General features: G+C 41.5%; 1 protein-coding gene across 5 annotated transcripts in view; it reads right to left on the reverse strand.

The window, feature by feature from the left end:
- Positions 1-1,072: 1,072 nt before the first annotated feature.
- The window catches only part of GJB3 (gap junction protein beta 3), a 30,319-nt gene continuing 12,826 nt past the window's right edge, over positions 1,073-18,565 (reverse strand). For 4 of the 5 annotated variants that reach the window (XM_087876095.1, XM_034413377.2, XM_087876097.1 and 1 more), the window contains one exon: positions 1,073-3,532. In XM_087876095.1, the coding sequence (XP_087732221.1) occupies positions 2,693-3,496 (804 nt within the window). In that variant the 5' untranslated portion in view covers positions 3,497-3,532 and the 3' untranslated portion in view covers positions 1,073-2,692. Of the gene's footprint in view, positions 3,533-4,178; positions 7,319-8,211; positions 8,296-18,565 lie in introns of those variants that run through there. The other variant, XR_015729431.1, reaches the window with a different exon arrangement.

An 18,565-nucleotide genomic window follows, 5' to 3' on the forward strand; every position in this document is an offset into this window, starting at 1 on the left:
AAACAAGGTGGCAAAAATGTAGCTGATTGAAATAAGTGGTAAATTTATAATAATTATTCTCTAGAATCATCAGCATCATCGGCAGCAGCAGCATCAAAAATGAAATGAAAGAAATTTAAGGTTAAAGAGATAAATTGAGCAAACCTGCCATTCTAAAGATTTTGTTTTGTTTTGTTTTGTATATCTTCCCAGCAGCTTCTTTGCTATTTCTGTTGGATAAGCTGGAAGTATCAGGTCAGTGTCAGAGATAATTGGAACACAAGTTCTCTTGTAAAGGAGAAAATGGTCGGTGAAGATGACAAAATTTGCAGAGATGGCAAAATTGACTTGTTTGATTAGGGAAAAGACAATAGCTACATTTGTTAGTGATGGGAAACACTTTATGGACTTCTTGCTGAAAATGGAAAAAAAAACTTATGATTTATGATTTTGATGATTAGACTATGGAAAGAAGGAAGTTATGATGTAGCGTTAGCAAGAGAGGATAAAATATAAATGAATTTAAAACTGCTGTAAAGAAGAAACTCCTCCCTCCCTCCCTCCTTCCCTGTTTTCCTCCCTCCATCCCTCCCTTTTATCCTTCCTCCCTCCCTCCCTCCCTCCCTTCCTTCCCTCCTTCCTCCCTCCCTCCTTTCCTGCCTCCCTCCTTTCCTCCCTCCCTCCGTTTTCCCTCTCTCTATTTTCCTCCCTCCCTCCCTGTTTTCCTCCCTCCCTCCCTCCCTGTTTTCCCTCTATTTTCCTTCCTTCCTTCCTTCCTTCCTTCCTTCCTTCCTTCCTTCCTTCCTTCCTTCCCTCCCTCCCTCCCTCCTTCCTTCCTTCCTTCCCTCCCCCCTCCTCTCCTTTTATTCTCTTTTCTTTTTACTTAGTACTTTTCTTTTACTTGTGTTTCTTCTTTAAATTTGCATCAACTTTACATGGTTAATAAAAGCTTCTGTAAGAAAAACTAATAAAAGAAAGGAACTCATGTCTGCTCTCTGTTGCTAACTGATCCAAAATGAGTCATCAGTCCTGCTTAAACTTTGTCCATGGTGGATTTTATTTTCCACAGCAACAGAAGCACCAGCCAAACAAATACTTTAAATATGATTTTAATTCTTGCTCTGCATGGAAGACAGTCTACATGGAACTCAGTTAAGGAGACTCAAAATCTATTTACAAAAAAATCCTGTAGTCATAAGATTCTATAGTCATAAGATCCACAGTTGTCTCAAAATAGCTTAAATATTTTTGCTAAGAGCAAAATCTCTTCTGTTGCTTGATTTGTTCCTTTTGGCTAAATTGAGCTGTAAACATTGATTTCGAATAATGTTTTCCTGCATTTCTCTTCTTAAGACATGTTCCATTTTCTCTGGACTGATCCTGCCAGAAGAATTTCAAATGTTACATTACACTTGATTTCAGTGGGAATTTCTCTGTTTCAGACAGGATGAGAGACCAAGAGTGGAGAATTGGGGAAAGTATCATCAAAATAATGAATAAAAAGTAGGAGAAAATTCAGGAAGATGAAAAACCAAGGATGTACTTCCTTCTTTTTTATGCCCTCATCATCCCTTCAATCTATACCAGAGGTCTTCAAACTTGGCAGCTTTAAGACTTGTGGACTTCAACTCCAGAATTCTGCAGCCAGTTATGCTCTGGGAGTTGAAGTCCACAAGTCTTAAAGCTGCCAAGTTTGAAGACCTCTGATCTATACCAAATTTAGCTTTCTCATGTCAGGATACCTCTGTCTTTTCCAGAGAGTAGAAGGCCATGTTCTGTCTAGAAGGCTTTTGAGAAGAAAATACTGTCTCATTCCTTTTTAACTCAACATCTTTGTTTTTGCCCAGCCAATAATTATCATGTAAACAATGCTTTATTAAAGTACTTTCTATTGAAAAGTGGGTACCGTCATCAAGACTGAAGCTAAAGTATAAATGGGATAGGAATGGTGTAAGCAGACGCTCTCCTCTGTCTTGCAAAAATTTGCCTGGCAAGACTTTGCTTCCCTGGGAATTCCTCAAATATGAACTCCAAATTCATAGTGGATTTCCTCCAGGTGAAACTCAGGAGAGGAAATTCAGCTAAAACAACCTTTCAGTGTGCTTTGTCTCGACTGCTTTGTAGATTGCATTGGCATTTGTTATTTCAGAGAACTGTGGCTTGCAAGAGAAGGGAGGACATTTAGGTTAAGTTATCCATGTTTACTGAATTTCCCTAATTAGTTTACTTCCCTCCTTCTCAGTGACTAATACTCTATAAACAACTCTACGAACAACTAAATAAATCAGTTGAAGAAATCAAGGGTCATAGATTTTGGCTGTCCTAGGTTTTAAAGACCACAACATATTGTGTGCAGATGCTTGTCTATCTTCTGAGAGGCTTTAGAAAAGTAGAAAGCATAAACCTGAGAATGCAGAAGATTACAACTTTTCTAGGAGGGTTTGGAGAACAAACCAACATAGATTGCCAGAGCATATGAAGTGTGCATGCTTAGCTTAGTTATAATATGGCCTTGAGTTTAGACCTGAATAAACATGGCAGTGTTCTGTCAGCTCCCCTTCAAACATTGTGGCCCTTCCCTTGTGGAAAATTTGGTTAGCGATTCAATGGAAGGCTTCCATTTCAAGTCCTCCCTCCCTCCCGAGTTCATCTTTGAAAAAAAACATTCATGTGTCTTGGCTTGCGGCCATTTTGGATTTGCTTCTTCTCCCTCTCAGATTAAAGTCAGGTTAGGCGCAGAAGCTCTGAGGCCTTCTAAGGGGGAATTTTTTAATTTCCCATCATGTGCGTGTTCCATCCTCGAATGGCACTGACATGTGGAGGCCTTGCTGTAGGTCAAGGACTTCTTGTTCTTCTTCCATTTCTGCATTGAGCGGACCATTCTCTTGAAGATGAGGTAGAAGATCTCACACACAGTGAGGACAATGCAAAGAGCTGATGCCCCTACCATGAAGTATGTGAAAATCTTCTTCTCAGTAGGCCGAGCAATGTAGCAATCTATCGTATTGGGGCAAGGTTGCAGATCACACTTGACCAGGCGCGGCAGGTCAAAACTGTCCCAAATTCTGTGGAGCAGATAGAGGAAGACGATCTCAATACCCAGCTTGAAGAAGAGTGTCAGGAGGTAAGTCCACCAAAGGCCACCATGTTTCCTTCCAGTGTTGCTATAAAGTTTGGGACAGTTTTCCCCATTTTTTTCCCGGTTCTTCCTTTCTCTGTCCTCACGGTAGGCCACATGCATGATGACGAGCAGAGACGGACAGGTGACAAAAATCAGCTGCAGGGCCCAGAGACGGATATGGGAGATGGGGAAAAAATGATCATAGCAAACATTGGTGCAACCAGGTTGCCGGTGATTGCAGTCAAAATCCTTTTGCTCATCACCCCACACCCGCTCAGCAGCTACCACGTAAACAAGGACACGAAAAACAAAAACCACAGACAGCCAGATGCGGCCAAAAGCAGTGGAGTATTTGTTCACTCCACTCAACAGGCCCTGTAATGTCTTCCAGTCCATGGCGATAGAAGTTGGAGGCCCAGCTCACACGAGCACCTGGAAAGTCAACAGAAGCATACAGTTAAACAAGTTTCCTAGCGTTCAAGTGTTAGGTAACGTTTTAATGTTTACAATCCAACATAATATCTTGAGGGCGTTACTCAGAGCAGTACATATGACCACAGAAAGTAGGTCGGGCTCAAAAAAGTGGGTGGAGCAGAGCAGGAAGGAAAGGCAATTGATATTTAATAGTTTAAGTACGTGCATAAACCAGGGGTGAAATCCAGCAGGTTCTGACAGGTTCTGGAGAACTGGTAGCAGAAATTTTGAGCAGTTCGGAGAACTGGCAAATATACTTCTGGCTGGCCTCAGAGTGGGATGGGAATGGAGATTTTGCAGTATCCTTCCCCTGGAGTGGGGAGGGAATGGAGATTTTGCAGTATCATTCCCCTGCCATGCCTACCAACCAACACCATGCCCACCACGCCATGCCCATAGAACCGGTAATAAAAAAAATTGGATTTTATCACTGGCATAAACTAATGCTCTGCTTTTCTTCCTACCAAAATGTGGTTGAATGGTATATTCACACTGATTGGGGCACCAAAGGTGGAGGGCACCAAAGGGGATGCAAGTTGGTCTCTCATGCTAAGTGTCAAGTTTTGAGGTCGTCTCAAATAAATTGCATTTCAAACAAAGTCTTTGATAAAAACTCCCATTTATTGAGCACAACATTCTAAATCCTGGCTCATCGTAGCCAACACTGACTTCCAGACCCAAAACCCTCCCTTTCCGTTCCCCACTCCCCTGTACTCATTGGCCATCTTCCAAGTCATTCTACCCCTAATCTACTGCTCCAGCTCAAAGGAATTTTCCCCCTCCCCTCCCATCTCCTAGGGGATATTATCTCCAGGGAAAATAAGTAGGTGAAAAGTCAAACATCCCTTTCCAGACGCCTCCGCTTCTCCTTCTTATGTCAGCATTAGAGTAAATGAAGCTTGAAGTGCTGACACTAAGTTTGGTCCAACATATAGATCCTCACTTCACTTTCCTGACAGTAAGAATAATTAATCAGTGGAATGACTTGCCTCCAGAAGTTGTGGGTGCTCCAACACTGGAGGTTTTTAAGATTGGACAACCATTTGTCTGAAATGGTGTAGGGTTTCCTGCTTGAGCAGGGGGTTAGCTAGAAGACCTCCAAGGTCCCTTCCACTTCTGTTATGTTTCCTATGATCTGCTGTCCAGATCTCTACCAATGGGTAATTTTGTAAAAATGGACTGTGGAAGTCATTTCTGCATCAATAGGACAGAAAGACGTTGATAAGAATCATTGCATGGCCCGTAGGTTGGGTTCACATAATATCCTAAGCTCCAAATCCAGGTTTGCACAACATACTAGCAGGGTTCATATTATATACAATACCGAAACACATCATCTAAACGATGGCTTCATGTGCAACATAATTTATGCTAGTTGTTAAAATAACTATTGGTTTCCCCATAATGTACTAGGTAAAGGTAAAGTTTCCCCTTGCACATATGTGCTAGTCGTTCCTGACTCTAGGGGGTGGTGCTCATCTCCGTTTCAAAGCCGAAGAGCCAGCACTGTCCAAAGACGTCTCCATGGTCATTTGGCTGGCATGACTCAATGCCAAAGGTACATGGAATGGTGTTACCTTCCCACCCAAGGTGGTCCCTGTTTTTCTACTTGCATTTTTTACGTGCTTTCGAACTGCTAGGTTGGCAGAAGCTGGGACAAGTAATGGAAGCTCATCCCGTTACACGGCACTAGGGATTCGAACCGCTGAACTGCTGACCTTTTGATCGACAAGCTCAACATCTTAGCCACTGAGCCACTGCATCCCTACTACCCCATCTCTTTAAAAAAAAAATTAATGTACTACCAGTTAAGGATATCTCTTTTTAGCTCAACCTGAATGCTGTATAACCCCATCTTTCCTTAGAGGACCTCATAGAACTTTATCTAGAACTTTGAAGAACCTGTTGCTTTTTCTAAACATGTGGATCCTTTCTCCTTGCTAGATGCCCCCAATCTTCTGTTTTCTTTCTTCCTTTATCTTTCACATCCTTAACTGCTTAGAATGCAAGGATGTGATTACTTTTCTGACTGCCACCCATCAATTTTTTTAAAATAATAATAATAATAATAATGTCTTAACTCATTCAAATATTACTTACTATAGTCAGTTCAAACAAAATACAGTCAGAAAATATGAAATAGAGGGAAACTGTCCCAAACCTTTCGGCTATTTAGTTCACAGCATCCAAGTACACCAAATATGGAAGGTGGGGTACCTTTGCTGACTTATGGACAGTTATGATCCATAAGTGGTTTGAAATTAGGTGGAATGCTATTCCCTTCTGCAATTACAATCCCACTGTTATACTAACTACATCATGATATTATTGACATTCGCTTCTGACAAAATAGAACAATCCTCTTAATATTTTAAATTGCATTCCACATTGTTTTATATTAGTGTTTTTAAAATATGGCTTTTATGTCTTGTTTGTTAACCCCCAGAATTACTTAAGGTGAATGCAGGGGTGAAATCCAGCAGATTCTGACAGGTTCTGGAGAACCGGTAGTGGAAATTTTGAGAAGTTCGGAGAACTGGTAGTGGAAATTTTGAGTAGTTCAGAGAACCGGCAAATACCACCTCTGGCTGGCCTCAGGAGTGGGGTGGGAATTGAGATTTTGCAATATCCTTCCCCTGGAGTGGGGAGGGAATGGGAATTTTGCAGTATCCTTCCCCTGGAGTGGGGTGGGAATGGAGAGTTTGCAGTATCCTTCTCCTGCCATGCCCACCAAGCCACACCCACCAAGCCACGCCACACCTGCCACACCACACCCACAGAACCGGTAGTAAAAAAATTTGGATTTCACACTGGGTGGATGTATATATATACAGTATATGTGTGTGTGTGTGTGTATTCATTTATTCTAAACCAAGCAGCCTACAAACAAATCACATTCTCTGAAATTATCTCAGCCTCTTTTCTTCTCTGCTTTTATTTCAGGCAGATAGTTTGCTCTGGCTGAAAATGTCGGTGTCACAATATTTATTCACTGGGCCTGGAGATAACTCATTATTCAGTTATTATGTTTAGTTGACTCACAGCTTAGTGGTTTCCCGGCATATCCTTGAAATAATTTATAGGAGTTAAGCAGTTTCCAAGATCATAGTTGGGGAACGTTTTGACTTGATACACCCTGTTTCCCCGTTCAGCCCAAAAGCACAGCATGGACATATTGCCTACCAAGAGTTTAACTCAGTGGTCCTCAACCTTGCTGACTGGGAATGTTGGAAGTTGAAGTCCAAATGTCTTAAAGTTGCCAAGGTTGAGAAACACTAGTCTAATTGACTGCTCTCTGGATGCTCGGGTAAAGAATGAAAGGATGTGATTGCTTTCCTGACTGCCACCCACCTATTTTTTTTTAAAAAATAATGTCTCCTTAACTCATTCAAAGACAGCTGACCATAATCAGGTCAGACAAAATAGGGCCAAAAAATATGGTTCTAATTTTTCTCCCAAACATAACAAAATAGGTCTAAAAACTATCTACAATGTAGGAGAGCCTAGTTGAGAACTTGCATCAGGCTTCCCCATCCATGATCAATGATCATTCAGGATGAGACAAATGTGTGGTTCTCAATCTTTTTATAAGTTGTTGCCCATTGGGCAAAGAGAAAAATGTACAATAAGTTTGTGAAGAAACTGCAGTCAGATTTGAGTTTTGCTCTGGCCTCACCTACTCCTCCCAAGTCCTGCTCTGCTGCCCCATTATGGTAGGGTGGTAGGTAGGTGATGTTGGTGTGCCTGGCAGGGATAAGCAAAGAATGGTGTAAGTGTATGTCAGGAGCAGACATTCCCAGCAGGGTCATCCAAGGTGTGAAGGTCATCCCATCTGCCCAGGAAGCAGGTGTCTATATTGGGCAGCAGCAACATAGGAAGATGCTGGAGGTGGGTGATTACTTTAGGGACAATGGCAAAGCCATCAATTCATATCAAAGGTGGGTTTCAGCAGGTTCTGACTGGTTCTGGAGAACCGGTAGCAGAAATTTTGAGTAGTTCGGAGAACCGGTAGTAAAAATTCTGACTGGCCCCACCCCCATCTGTTCTCTGCCTCCCGAGTCCCAGCTGATCAGGAGGAAATGGAGCTTTTGCAGTATCCTTCTCCTGAAGTGGGGCGGGAATGGAGATTTTACAGTATCCTTCCCCTGGAGTGGGGTGGGAATGGAGATTTTACAGTATCCTTCCCCTGGAATGGGGTGGGAATGGAGATTTTATAGTATCCTTCCCCTGGAGTGGGGTGGGAATGGAGATTTTACAGTATCCTTCCCCTGGAGCGGGATGGGAATGGAGATTTTACAGTATCCTTCCCCTGCCACACCCACAAAGCCACACCCACAAAGTCATGCCATGCCCACCAAGCCACACCCACAGAACCGGTAGTAAAAATTTTTGAATTCTACCACTGATTCATACTGTCCAGGGGAAGAATGGTAAACCACCCATGTATTTTTACTAAAGAAAGCACATAGACAGAGAATGCAAAGAAGACCTGGAAGACTGGATTAGGGATCATAGAAAAAAAACTATGTAATTGTTGACAACTTGATGGCACATATCTATCCACCCATCCATCCATCCATCCATCCATCCATCCATCCATCCTTTCACCCACCCACCCATCCATCTATCCATCTTACCTATTAGTCATCGGCTTCAGCCTCCCCAAATTTGCATAGCCTGGTAGAGTCCAGTAAAACTGGAAGGCACCAGTTTGGAGAAGGCTGGTGATGAAAAACACAAAGCTCAAAATTGGATGGCTTAAAATTCTTAGGAGAATTCTTTGGAGAATCACAAAACATTAAGGGCAGTTGAAAGACATGGTTGGCTATTCTTATCTAGAGGGATTTTTTGTTTTTTGTTTTGCCTGCCCGTAATGCAATTCCTTTTTAACTTATCACATCTATCTGATGAAGTCAGTTGAAGCTCACATTATTCCTTTTAATAAACTTCATTAAGTTGATAAAGGTGTTAGCAAACTCTCTTATTCTTTTTTTTTTTTGCCACTATAAACTATGGGTGTCCTCTTACGAGTCCTACCTAAAGTTCATATAGGACCTGGGAGGTTTCTGAGATTCTTCTAACATGGATATCTCTGTAGATTTCCAAAGTAAAATCAACACATATTGTAAGAAGTCCTCTATAGTTACATCAGAATTTTAGATTGAGGCATCTGTCTGTCTGTCCATCCATCCATCCATCCATCCATCCATCCATCCATCCATCCATTGTATTTCTTAATGCTGCCCATCACCCTCAGAGAGAGGTTCTGGGTGGTGTACAATAAAATCAATAAAGACAACATTAAAAACCAGGTTTAAAAGTTTTACAATTATAAAAACAACATTATAAAATTTCAAAAGGTTGAATAATTCCAAGATGGGCGTGTGTGTTAATATAGGTGGGGGTGATTTTTATGGAGCCAGCCAGCATCATGGTTATGTGGACTTCTCTGTCCCCCCATGCTTAGATCCAAGTTTGCTTCTGTCTCACTTCCTCTTTCTTGCCTTTTCCTCCTTCGCCACCCACTCTTTCCTCTTGGCCCTGTTCTTCTGGCCATTACTGATTTCATCCCACTCTCTGGGTTACGCCCGTCAACGGTCAGCCTGCTTCCTCTAATTCATCCCAGCAGGTGACTTCTCACATCTCTAAGTCAGAACTGGGTGACACATGCCTGCCCACTGTTTCCAGCCCCATCTTGAATGACATTTCCTCTACTTTCTGCTCCTCCTTCTTCATACTTCACGGTATACTAATGCCTCTTCTACGTTCCCCTGACAAAGGCCATTTCTTACAAAGCAACCTCTTTGCTTTTAAATTATATCTTGGATTTTCCTGTGTTTCAGGACCCGTTCCAAGTCTTTTAACCTTGTCTTGCTTGGGATTTAATTACTTTTTTATGCATTACTTTTATCTTTCTCATCTGTTCCACAACCTTCTCTTAATGGTATCATTATTATGATTATTATTACTTTGGTATTATGATTATTATTACTCTGTTGTTTTTATAAGTACACTGAGAACTTATGTACACAGTTCCTTGTGTGTCCAATCATACTTGACCAATAAAAAATTCTATTCTATTCTATTCTATTCTATTCTATTCTATTCTATTCTATTCTATTCTATTCTATTCTATTCTATTCTATTCTATTCTATTCCATTCCATTCCATTCCATTCCATTCCATTCCATTCCACTCCACTCCACTCCACTCTATGTTCTGTTCTGTTCTGTTCTGTTCTGCTCTGCTCTGCTCCATTCCCTATTCTATTCTATTCTATTCTATTCTGTTCTGTTCTGTTCTGTTCTGTTCTGTTCTGTTCTATTCTATTCTATTCTATTCTATTCTATTCTATTCTATTCTATTCTATTCTATTCTATTCTATTCTATTCTATTCTATTCTATTCTATTCCATTCCATTCCACTCCACTCCACTCCACTCCACTCCACTCCACTCCACTCCACTCCATATTCTATTCTATTCTATTCTATTCTATTCTATTCTATTCTATTCTATTCTATTCTATTCTACTCTACTCTACTCTACTCTACTCTACTCTACTCTACTCCTGAGGAATGTTCTCAGTTAATATTTGGGGGGGCAAAAATATTGGACTGCTGTCTATCAGAAATAGTGTAGAGTCTCCTGCTTGGCCATGTGTGTGTATGTGTGTGATTGGACTAGATGATCTACAAGATCCCTTCCAACTCTGTTATTCTGATAAACGTTTTGAGTTTCTCTGATCCCTTTCTTGTGAAGAGTTTTTTTCTACTCATTATTGGTGTCTGTTATTGGCCATTCCAGCTAGCTAACTCCTTGGCAACTTTGCCCAACTGGCACTCTGCCCGTCATTATCGTAATTTGCCTGTCAAATCTTGGTTTCTGAAGAAATCATAGAGGGGAAACAATGAAACCCATTCCAGGTAAGAGAATGTTTACTCAATAAATTTGACCTCATGCCCACTCACTGCCACTTGACTCAATTGGAATTGTCAAGTGACAACATTAGTATTATCACAATTATTTTATTGAGCGTCCAATATGGGCTGCTTCTAAGCTGTTCATGGATGAAAGCAACATAATATTCTTTTATAGATTGCTTCACATATTTTATTAAGCTGTGGTTGATTTAACCTGCCAAAAAGAAATTTAGCTCATAAACTGAGCCAAGCAACTGGGTCATGGTTTGTTCAAGCATAGTTAGCTGAACAAACTGCAATTTTCTGGATATACGTAATACACTGAGTCACGGATGTCCAATCTTTTGGTTTGCGTGGGCTGCATTGAGTGAAGATGAATTGTCTTGGGCCACATACAAAATATATGATATAATTAATGTATATAAATAACAAATTTCTTTTATTTTTTAATCTGTAATTATATCTTGTGGGGCCACATTACTAGCTGTCCAGGATCACATGTGGCCTGAGGCAGTGGTGGGTTTCAACATTTTTTACTATCAGTTCTGTGGGTGTGGCTTGGTGGGCGTGGCAGGGGAAGGATACTGTAAAATGGGGCTCCCCTTGAAGAGCACCCGGCGGCTCCAACTGGTCCAGAATGCGGCCGCGCGGGTGATTATGGGAGCGTCATGGCGCTCCCATGTAACACGTCTCCTGCGTGAGCTGCACTGGCTTCTGGTGGTCCTCCGGGTGCAATTCAAGGTGTTGGTGACCACCTTTAAAGTGCTCCATGGCTTAGGACCTGGATATCTACGAAACCGCCTTCTGCCACCGAGAGCCTCCCACCGGCCAGTACGCTCCCACAGAGAGGGGCTCCTCGGGGTGCCGTCGGTCAAACAATGTTGACCGATGGCCCCCAGGGGGAGAACTTTCTCTGTGGGAGCACTTGCCCTCTGGAACGAGCTCCCCCCGGAGATACGGAGGATTCCGGATTTACGTACTTTCCGCCAGGCCCTCAAGACTTTTTTATTTCAACAAGCTGGTCTGGCCTAACTTCTCCAATTGTTTAATTTTAATTTTAAATGGGGTATTTTAATTGTTGGGCCAAATTGTTTAATATATTTTAAATTGCTTTTAAATTTTTGTATTCTATGTTTTTTACCTTTGGCTGTTCACCGCCCTGAGTCCTTCGGGAGAAGGGCGGTATATAAATTTAAATATAAATAAATAAATAAATAAATATGTCCATTTCCACGCCAATCCAGGGGAAGATTACTGCAAAATCCCCATTTCCTCCCGATCAGCTGGGACTTGGGAGGCAGAGAATAGATGGGGGCGGGGCCAGTCAGAGGTGGTATTTACCGGTTCTCCAAACTACTCAAAATTTCCGCTACTGGTTCACCAGAACTGGTCAGAACCTGCTGAAACCCACCTCTGGCCTGAGAGTGAGAGATTGCATATTCCTGTCCTATGTCATAAAGCACAGTTTGCAAGATACATCGGCTGGGCTCAGATCAGGTAGAATGGGACAACTTTCAAGACAACTGGCCAGAATCAACTTCGCATGGCCAACTCATTGTGGAACAACATGCCATGGGCAACTTGCCATGGGACAACATTGCTGGAGAACAATTCAACAATTCAGTTTAATTATTTGAAATAATCCAAAAATTATTTTAATTTTTGCCATTCACATTTCATTTTGTCCCTCCTTTGGCATCCTGTCTTTCATGATTCTATTCCACTATTTATATTGATTCTATTTTCTATTTCTTCAATATTAGGGTAACTCTTGTCCTGCAGAGAGTTTGCCATGGCGAGTTGTCCTGCTGAAAGTTGTCCGCGCCAAATTGTCTGTGAATTGTCTGTGGCAAGTGTTGTCTGCACCAAATTGAGGTCTATGATACAGACCTCAAATCAGGTGCTAAGAATCTTGTGCATGGTTAGAAAAGTGTGTGAACTCGGATTAGGACAGTGATGGCGAACCTTTTAGGCACTGAGTGCCCAAACTGCGCACGTTCATGCCCAAACTGAAAGGTGGGCATGCACAAGTGAACATGCACACATGTATGCATGGACATGTGTGTGCTTCTGCACAGCAGAGTCCTGAAAACCAGCTGGCTGGCGGAAGGAGGGGCATCCCAACACCGGCAGCACAGCAAGAGGTAAGATCTTTTTCTTTCGTGAGCTTCTGTTTCGTTGTTTGCAGGGAAACAGAAGCTCACGAAAGAAACGCCATGGAGATCTGAGCTGGGGCAACAGGACATGTGCCAGGAGAGAGGGCTCTGCGTGCCAGCTCTGCCACGCATGCCATAGGTTTGCCATCACGGGACTAGGATGTGGCGTGATCTGTGAACCTAACTCTACACCTCAGTCTAACTCCAACTGCTTAATTTTTCCATGGTCTCCTGCAATTTTATGTTGAATAGGGATTTGAGATGCAAACATAAACATCTCATTGAAGTTCTGGCCAGCCACATAAAGGTAAAGTTCTCAACTTACAACCAGTTTAGCATCAGGGGTGAAATGCTCCCAGTTCGGACTGGATCGCCCAATCTGGTAGCGATGGAGGCAGGTGGTTCAGAGAACCGGTAGCAAAAATCCCTGCCCCCCCCACCATTGCCCAGCTGAGCCACGCAATCATCAGAGGCTTTTTTTTTAATTTTTAAAAGCATTTTTTCTACAACCTTTTTGTCCGAAAAAATGCTTTTAAAAGTAAAAAAAAAAGCCTCTGATGATCGCGCAGCTCAGCTGGGATCGTCAGAGGCTTTAAAAGCATTTTTTTACAACCTCTTTAGCAGAAGAGGTTGTAGAAAAAAATGGTTCTAAAAGTAAAAAAAAAAAAGTTGGCCACGCCCACTCAGTCATATTACCCTCCCCTCCACCAAGCCACGCCCACAGAACCAGTAGTAACAAATTTTACATTTCACCCCTGGTTTAGTGACTGTTCAAACTTACAACAGCACTAAAAAAATGACTTATGTCCACTTTTCACAATTTATGTCCATTATGTCTTGTGGTCACGTGATCAAAAATTGGACGCTTGGCAACTGGCGTATTTATGCAGGTTGCAGTGTCCCAGGTCATGTGATTCCTTTTTGTGATCTTTTGATAAGCAAAGTCAATGGGGGACCATTTAACAACCAAGTTACTAACTTAACAACTGCAGTAAATTCACTTAATAAGTGTGGCAAGAATGGTTGTAAAATGGGGCAAAACTCACTCAGCTGCTATCTTGCTTACCAATGGACATTTTGGGTTCAGCTGTGGTCATAAACCGAGGACTCTTTATATATTGGCTGTTCCAAAGTTCAGTTCACTCAGGTTTTGCCAGAATAGCAACTCTTCTTAGCTAGGAAATCCTGCTTGTGTTTTGGGAGCTGTCCAATTCCCCTTTCTCTCCTTTAATTGTGGTGCTTGTGAGCAATTAGATCTAAGTTTTTTTTGTGCATCTGCAAAGAACCCATCAAACAGGTGGAGCAGCTTGTATTTTGACTGTAGGTTTCCTACCATTTTTTTCCCCAACTGATATTTTTTTAAAAAAAAAGTTTCCTAAAACAACCTAAGACTGTGCAAAATTACAACAATGTTTCCTGAGATTTCAACCAGAAATGGATTATCTGGATTTTGTCTAGCTGCTCAGGAATTTCCTGAGTACCAAGAGACAATCGTGGTCTCCATACATGATGTTAGGTTAATTTTAAAATCATTGTTTGTTGAAGAAACCTTAATGGCTTGTTTTAGGGCTAATACATATGTGAAAGATGGGTTAGAAAGTTAACAAACAATAACAATAATAATAAGACTAAGCCTATTTGATTCAATCTGTTGAATCTTAAACCCAGTTAACATATAAATTGGTATATAAATTGGAATAATAAATAAACAAACAAACAAACAAAACAAAACATGTAATCCAGAGGTGCTATTCAGCAGGTTCTGACCAGTTCTGGAGAACCGGTAGCGGAAATTTTGAGTAGTTTGGAGAACCAGTAGTATAAATTCTGACTGGCCCCACCCCCAACTATTCTCTGCCTCCCAAGTACCAGCTGATCAGGAGGAAATGGGGATTTTGCAGTAACCTTACCCTGGAGTGGGGTGGGAATGGAGTTTTTGCAGTATCCTTCCCCTGCCATGCCTACCAAGTCACGCCCACCAAGCCATGTCACGCCCATCAAACCACGCCCACAGAACCGGTAGTAAAAAAAAATGAATCCCACCACTGGCAAGGACCTGTTATATGTCATTTTTTTTCACGGCTGTTGCAACTTCAAACACCGAAGGAATGGCTGTAAGCTGAGGACTACCTGTATGCAGGGAATGCACACAAAAGAGAACCCCCAAGATTGCTGGTTCATCTTGGCATCTCATATAGGAAGGAAAAGATCCCATCTGCATCCTGTTTACATATTGGTCCCTTTTATCTGGTTTTTTTCCTTAACTTTTCATGTTTTAGTTTTTAACATTTGATGTAGTTAAGGTTCTACTAGTAATTGTTTTATATTACCAGTTACAAGCCGTGTAGTCAGTAAATGACAATATTTACAATAAATAAATTTAATGAATAAAAGGGGTTTGCCTTCCCTTATCTGCCAATCATCAGATGCACTGAAGTTCAATGCCCCAAATCTCTAGACAGCAGGACTACATGGACTGTGGAGAGTAAGGCATTAAAAGGGTCAGCCCTGGATCCCAAGGAGAGAGAGAAAAAACAACAACATCTACAGGTGTCTGTCTCCTTTCTCCATTATGATTACAGATGTCTCATACATCTGGCTCTATATAATAACCAGGCAGCAGAGATGAAAGGACCACACCTTCCCCATCTTTCAAAGGCCTCCTTTTGCTTTTTGTTTTTAAAGGTTACGTAGGTGACCAGCTGATTTCAAATTCAAAGAAAACCATATTTGAGCAGGGAATAGCTTGAAAACTTTTTGGTGAACCTTAAACAATAAATAAATAAACTCCGGAAGCAAAAGAAGAAAGGAAGGAAGGAAGGAAGGAAGGAAGGAAGGAAGGAAGGAAGGAAGGAAGGAAGGAAGGATGAACGGAAGAAAGAATGAATGAATAAAGGAAGGAAGGAAGAATAAAAGGAAGAAAATGAAAGGAAGAAAGGAAGAAAGAATGAAAGGAAGAAAGAATGAATGAAAGGAAAGAAGGAAGAAAAGAAGAAAGGAAGAAAGAAAGAATAGAATGAAGGAAGGAAGGAAGAAAGAAAGAAAGAAAGAAAGAAAGAAAGAAAAAGAAAGAAAGAAAGAAAGAAAGAAAGAGAAAGATAGATAGATAGATAGATAGATAGATAGATAGATAGATAGATAGATAGATAGATAGATAGATAGATAGATAATAGAATCCGGGCAGAACATTTTTCCTTTTGGACTTGATGGATTTTTATCCACCCATTTTAATTTTTCTGCTTTCATACAGTAGAGCTTTCAAAAATGGCATTCTTCCCTCACCTTCCCATTGATATAATCTATTCTCCCTTATTCTCTTGCTAGTTGAGGTTAAGCAGGCCTCCTTCTGCAAGTAATAAACTGACCTGGGGGAGGTTTATATATGCTCTTCAAAAGAAACAGGAAAAACAAGACACTCTTGCCTCCCCCCCCTCCTTCTGTAAGTAATAAACTAACTTGTAACTCGTGGTTCTCATCATTCCCCTTTGAATTCCCATAAATGAACAAAGACACGATGTTTTCCATACAATCAATCCTTCCACGGAGAAAGCTAGCATACAAACGCAGCCTTCTCCCCAACAGATTAGTTTTCTATCTGCATGGATTTCTTTCCCCCATGTGATAACTGGATTCTGCATAATCCAAGAACCATATAATATTATTAATTGATCAATTAAGTTCCATGTTACTTAGTTCAAAGGACAATCAAAGTAAAGGGTTACAAAGTAAACCTTTTGCAAATTTAGGTCCTGCTTGGCATTGAAGCCTAGTGCCCGAAATTGCATTCTAAAATGTCTAGGCCAGAAAAACCAAAAAACCAAATTGGATTACAAATTGGGAATTTGGAGTCTTGGAACGGCTGAACTCCAAGATTTTTCTACTGTAGATTTTGCATTTCTGTGTTAAACAATAAGTCATTAATAATTTTTCTTGGCTCATTCTAGGAAAAATGTGTCTCTTTCCAAAACATTTCCATGACCTCTGAACAAATTTTACTTGCTGTGTCTTTTAGGCTGTCGTCCATTTGAGGCAGTTAGATGCATTTAAAAAAAAAAAAAAAAAAAGAAGTCTGAAGATCTTTAAAGGTAAAGTTTCCCCTTGCACATATGTGGTAGTCCTTCCTGACCCTTGGGGGTGGTGCTCATCTCCGTTTCAAAGCCAAAGAGCCAGCACTGTCCGAAGACGTCTCCGTAGACATGTGGCTGGCATGACTCAACGCCAAAGGCACACGGAACGCTGTTTCCTTCCCACCAAAGGTGGTCCCTATTTTTCTACTTGCATTTTTTTATGTGCTTTCGAACTGCTAGGTTGACAGAAGCGGGGACAAGGAACGGGAGCTCACCCCATTACACGGCACTAGGGATTCGAACCGCTGAACTGCCGACCTTTCGATCGACAAGCTCAGAGTCTTAGCCACTGAGCCACCGTGTCCCTTGAACATTTGTAGAGCACCCATATTGTCACATTTTTTTTTGATACTAAAATAGAAGCATACGTGGTTCAAGCAGATAAGGTTAAATCGGTCTGTGGCTACTGAGAAAAACTTCGCAAATGGTTCTTGAAATTTCGCTTTGCCATGGCCTCGATAGGCAGGAAAGTAAATGGCAGCAAAAAAGTAATCGTAGAAATAGTAGTTGTAATTTTCTTTCCTTTTTTCTCTGACCTTCCTTCCTTCCTTCCTTCTTCCTTTCCTTTCCTTTCCTTTCCTTTCCTTTCCTTTCCTTTCCTTTCCCCTTCCTTCCTTCCTTCCTTCCTTCCTTCCTTCCTTCCTTCCTTCCTTCCTTCCTTCCTTCCTTCCTTCCTTCCTTCCTTCCTGGAAGTTTTAAAGAAAAGACTGGATAACCATTTGCTATAGGGTTTCTTGCCTAAGCAGGGGGTTGGACTAGAAGACCTCTAAGGTCCCTTCTAACTCTGTTATTCTATTCTGTCTGTCTTCCTTCCTTCCTTCCTTCCTTCCTTCCTTCCTTCCTTCCTTCCTTCCTTCCTTCCTCAAAATCAATCCTTTTATTAAAGATAGTTTTCATCAGAGCGTGCAGACATCCCTGCAAGAAAAGAGGACATAAGAATTGTCAGCTGCTGCTGCTGCTGCCTGAAATGTAACCACTGTATATAGAGAAAGCAAGGCAGGAGAGTGAAAATTTGGCAGCCGTGTGGTTTCACTGGCCAGACAGAAGAATGCAAGAAGCTATCCAATACTACTGAACAGCTCTTGAATCATGCCTAATTTTCTTTATTTTTTCTTGTCCGTATTGACGTGGCTTTCCTGTTCTTTTAAGGCGTTGACGGGCAACTTCAGCTGGCATTCTTGATAGGGGTCTTAAAGTCCCCTCCTTTGCCAGCTGCAGTTAATAGATCTTTCTGCTGGAACTGATCTGGCTTCCCATCAATTTGGCCAAATGTCAGCTTTTCAATGCAACAGTTTGTAAATCTGATCCATCAGAGACGGGTTGCAGCAGGTTCTGACCAGTTCTGGAGAACCGGTAGCGGAAATTTTGAGTAGTTTGGAGAGCTGATTGGGAGGAAATGGAGATTTTACAGTAACCTTCCCCTGCCATGCCCACCAAGCCACGCCCACCAAGCCACACCCACCGAACCGGTAGTAAAAAATTTTGAAACCCAGCACTGTGATCCATGGTTTCCTTTGCACTTCATGGCTGCTCCATATATGGCACAATACTACATTTTATGTGTTGGGAAGTCAAAAGGTGTGTCATATGTTCTGGGAGGCAACAGCAGAATGTGTGTGCGTGCCTGTGCATGTATGTTTGTGCATGGGTGTTTTGGAGGGGGATGTTTGGCATGAGGACTTTGCTTTGCTTTAAAAAAAACCTTAGGAGGCCAGTCCTGCTAGTGGTTTAATAGCATCATCCAGCCATAGAAGTAGTCCTCGACTTACAACCACAATTGAGCCCAA

The sequence above is a fragment of the Pantherophis guttatus genome, chromosome 10 (assembly GCF_059756535.1).
Source record: "Pantherophis guttatus breed Tessera chromosome 10, ASM5975653v1, whole genome shotgun sequence".
Lineage (NCBI taxonomy): Eukaryota > Metazoa > Chordata > Lepidosauria > Squamata > Colubridae > Pantherophis > Pantherophis guttatus.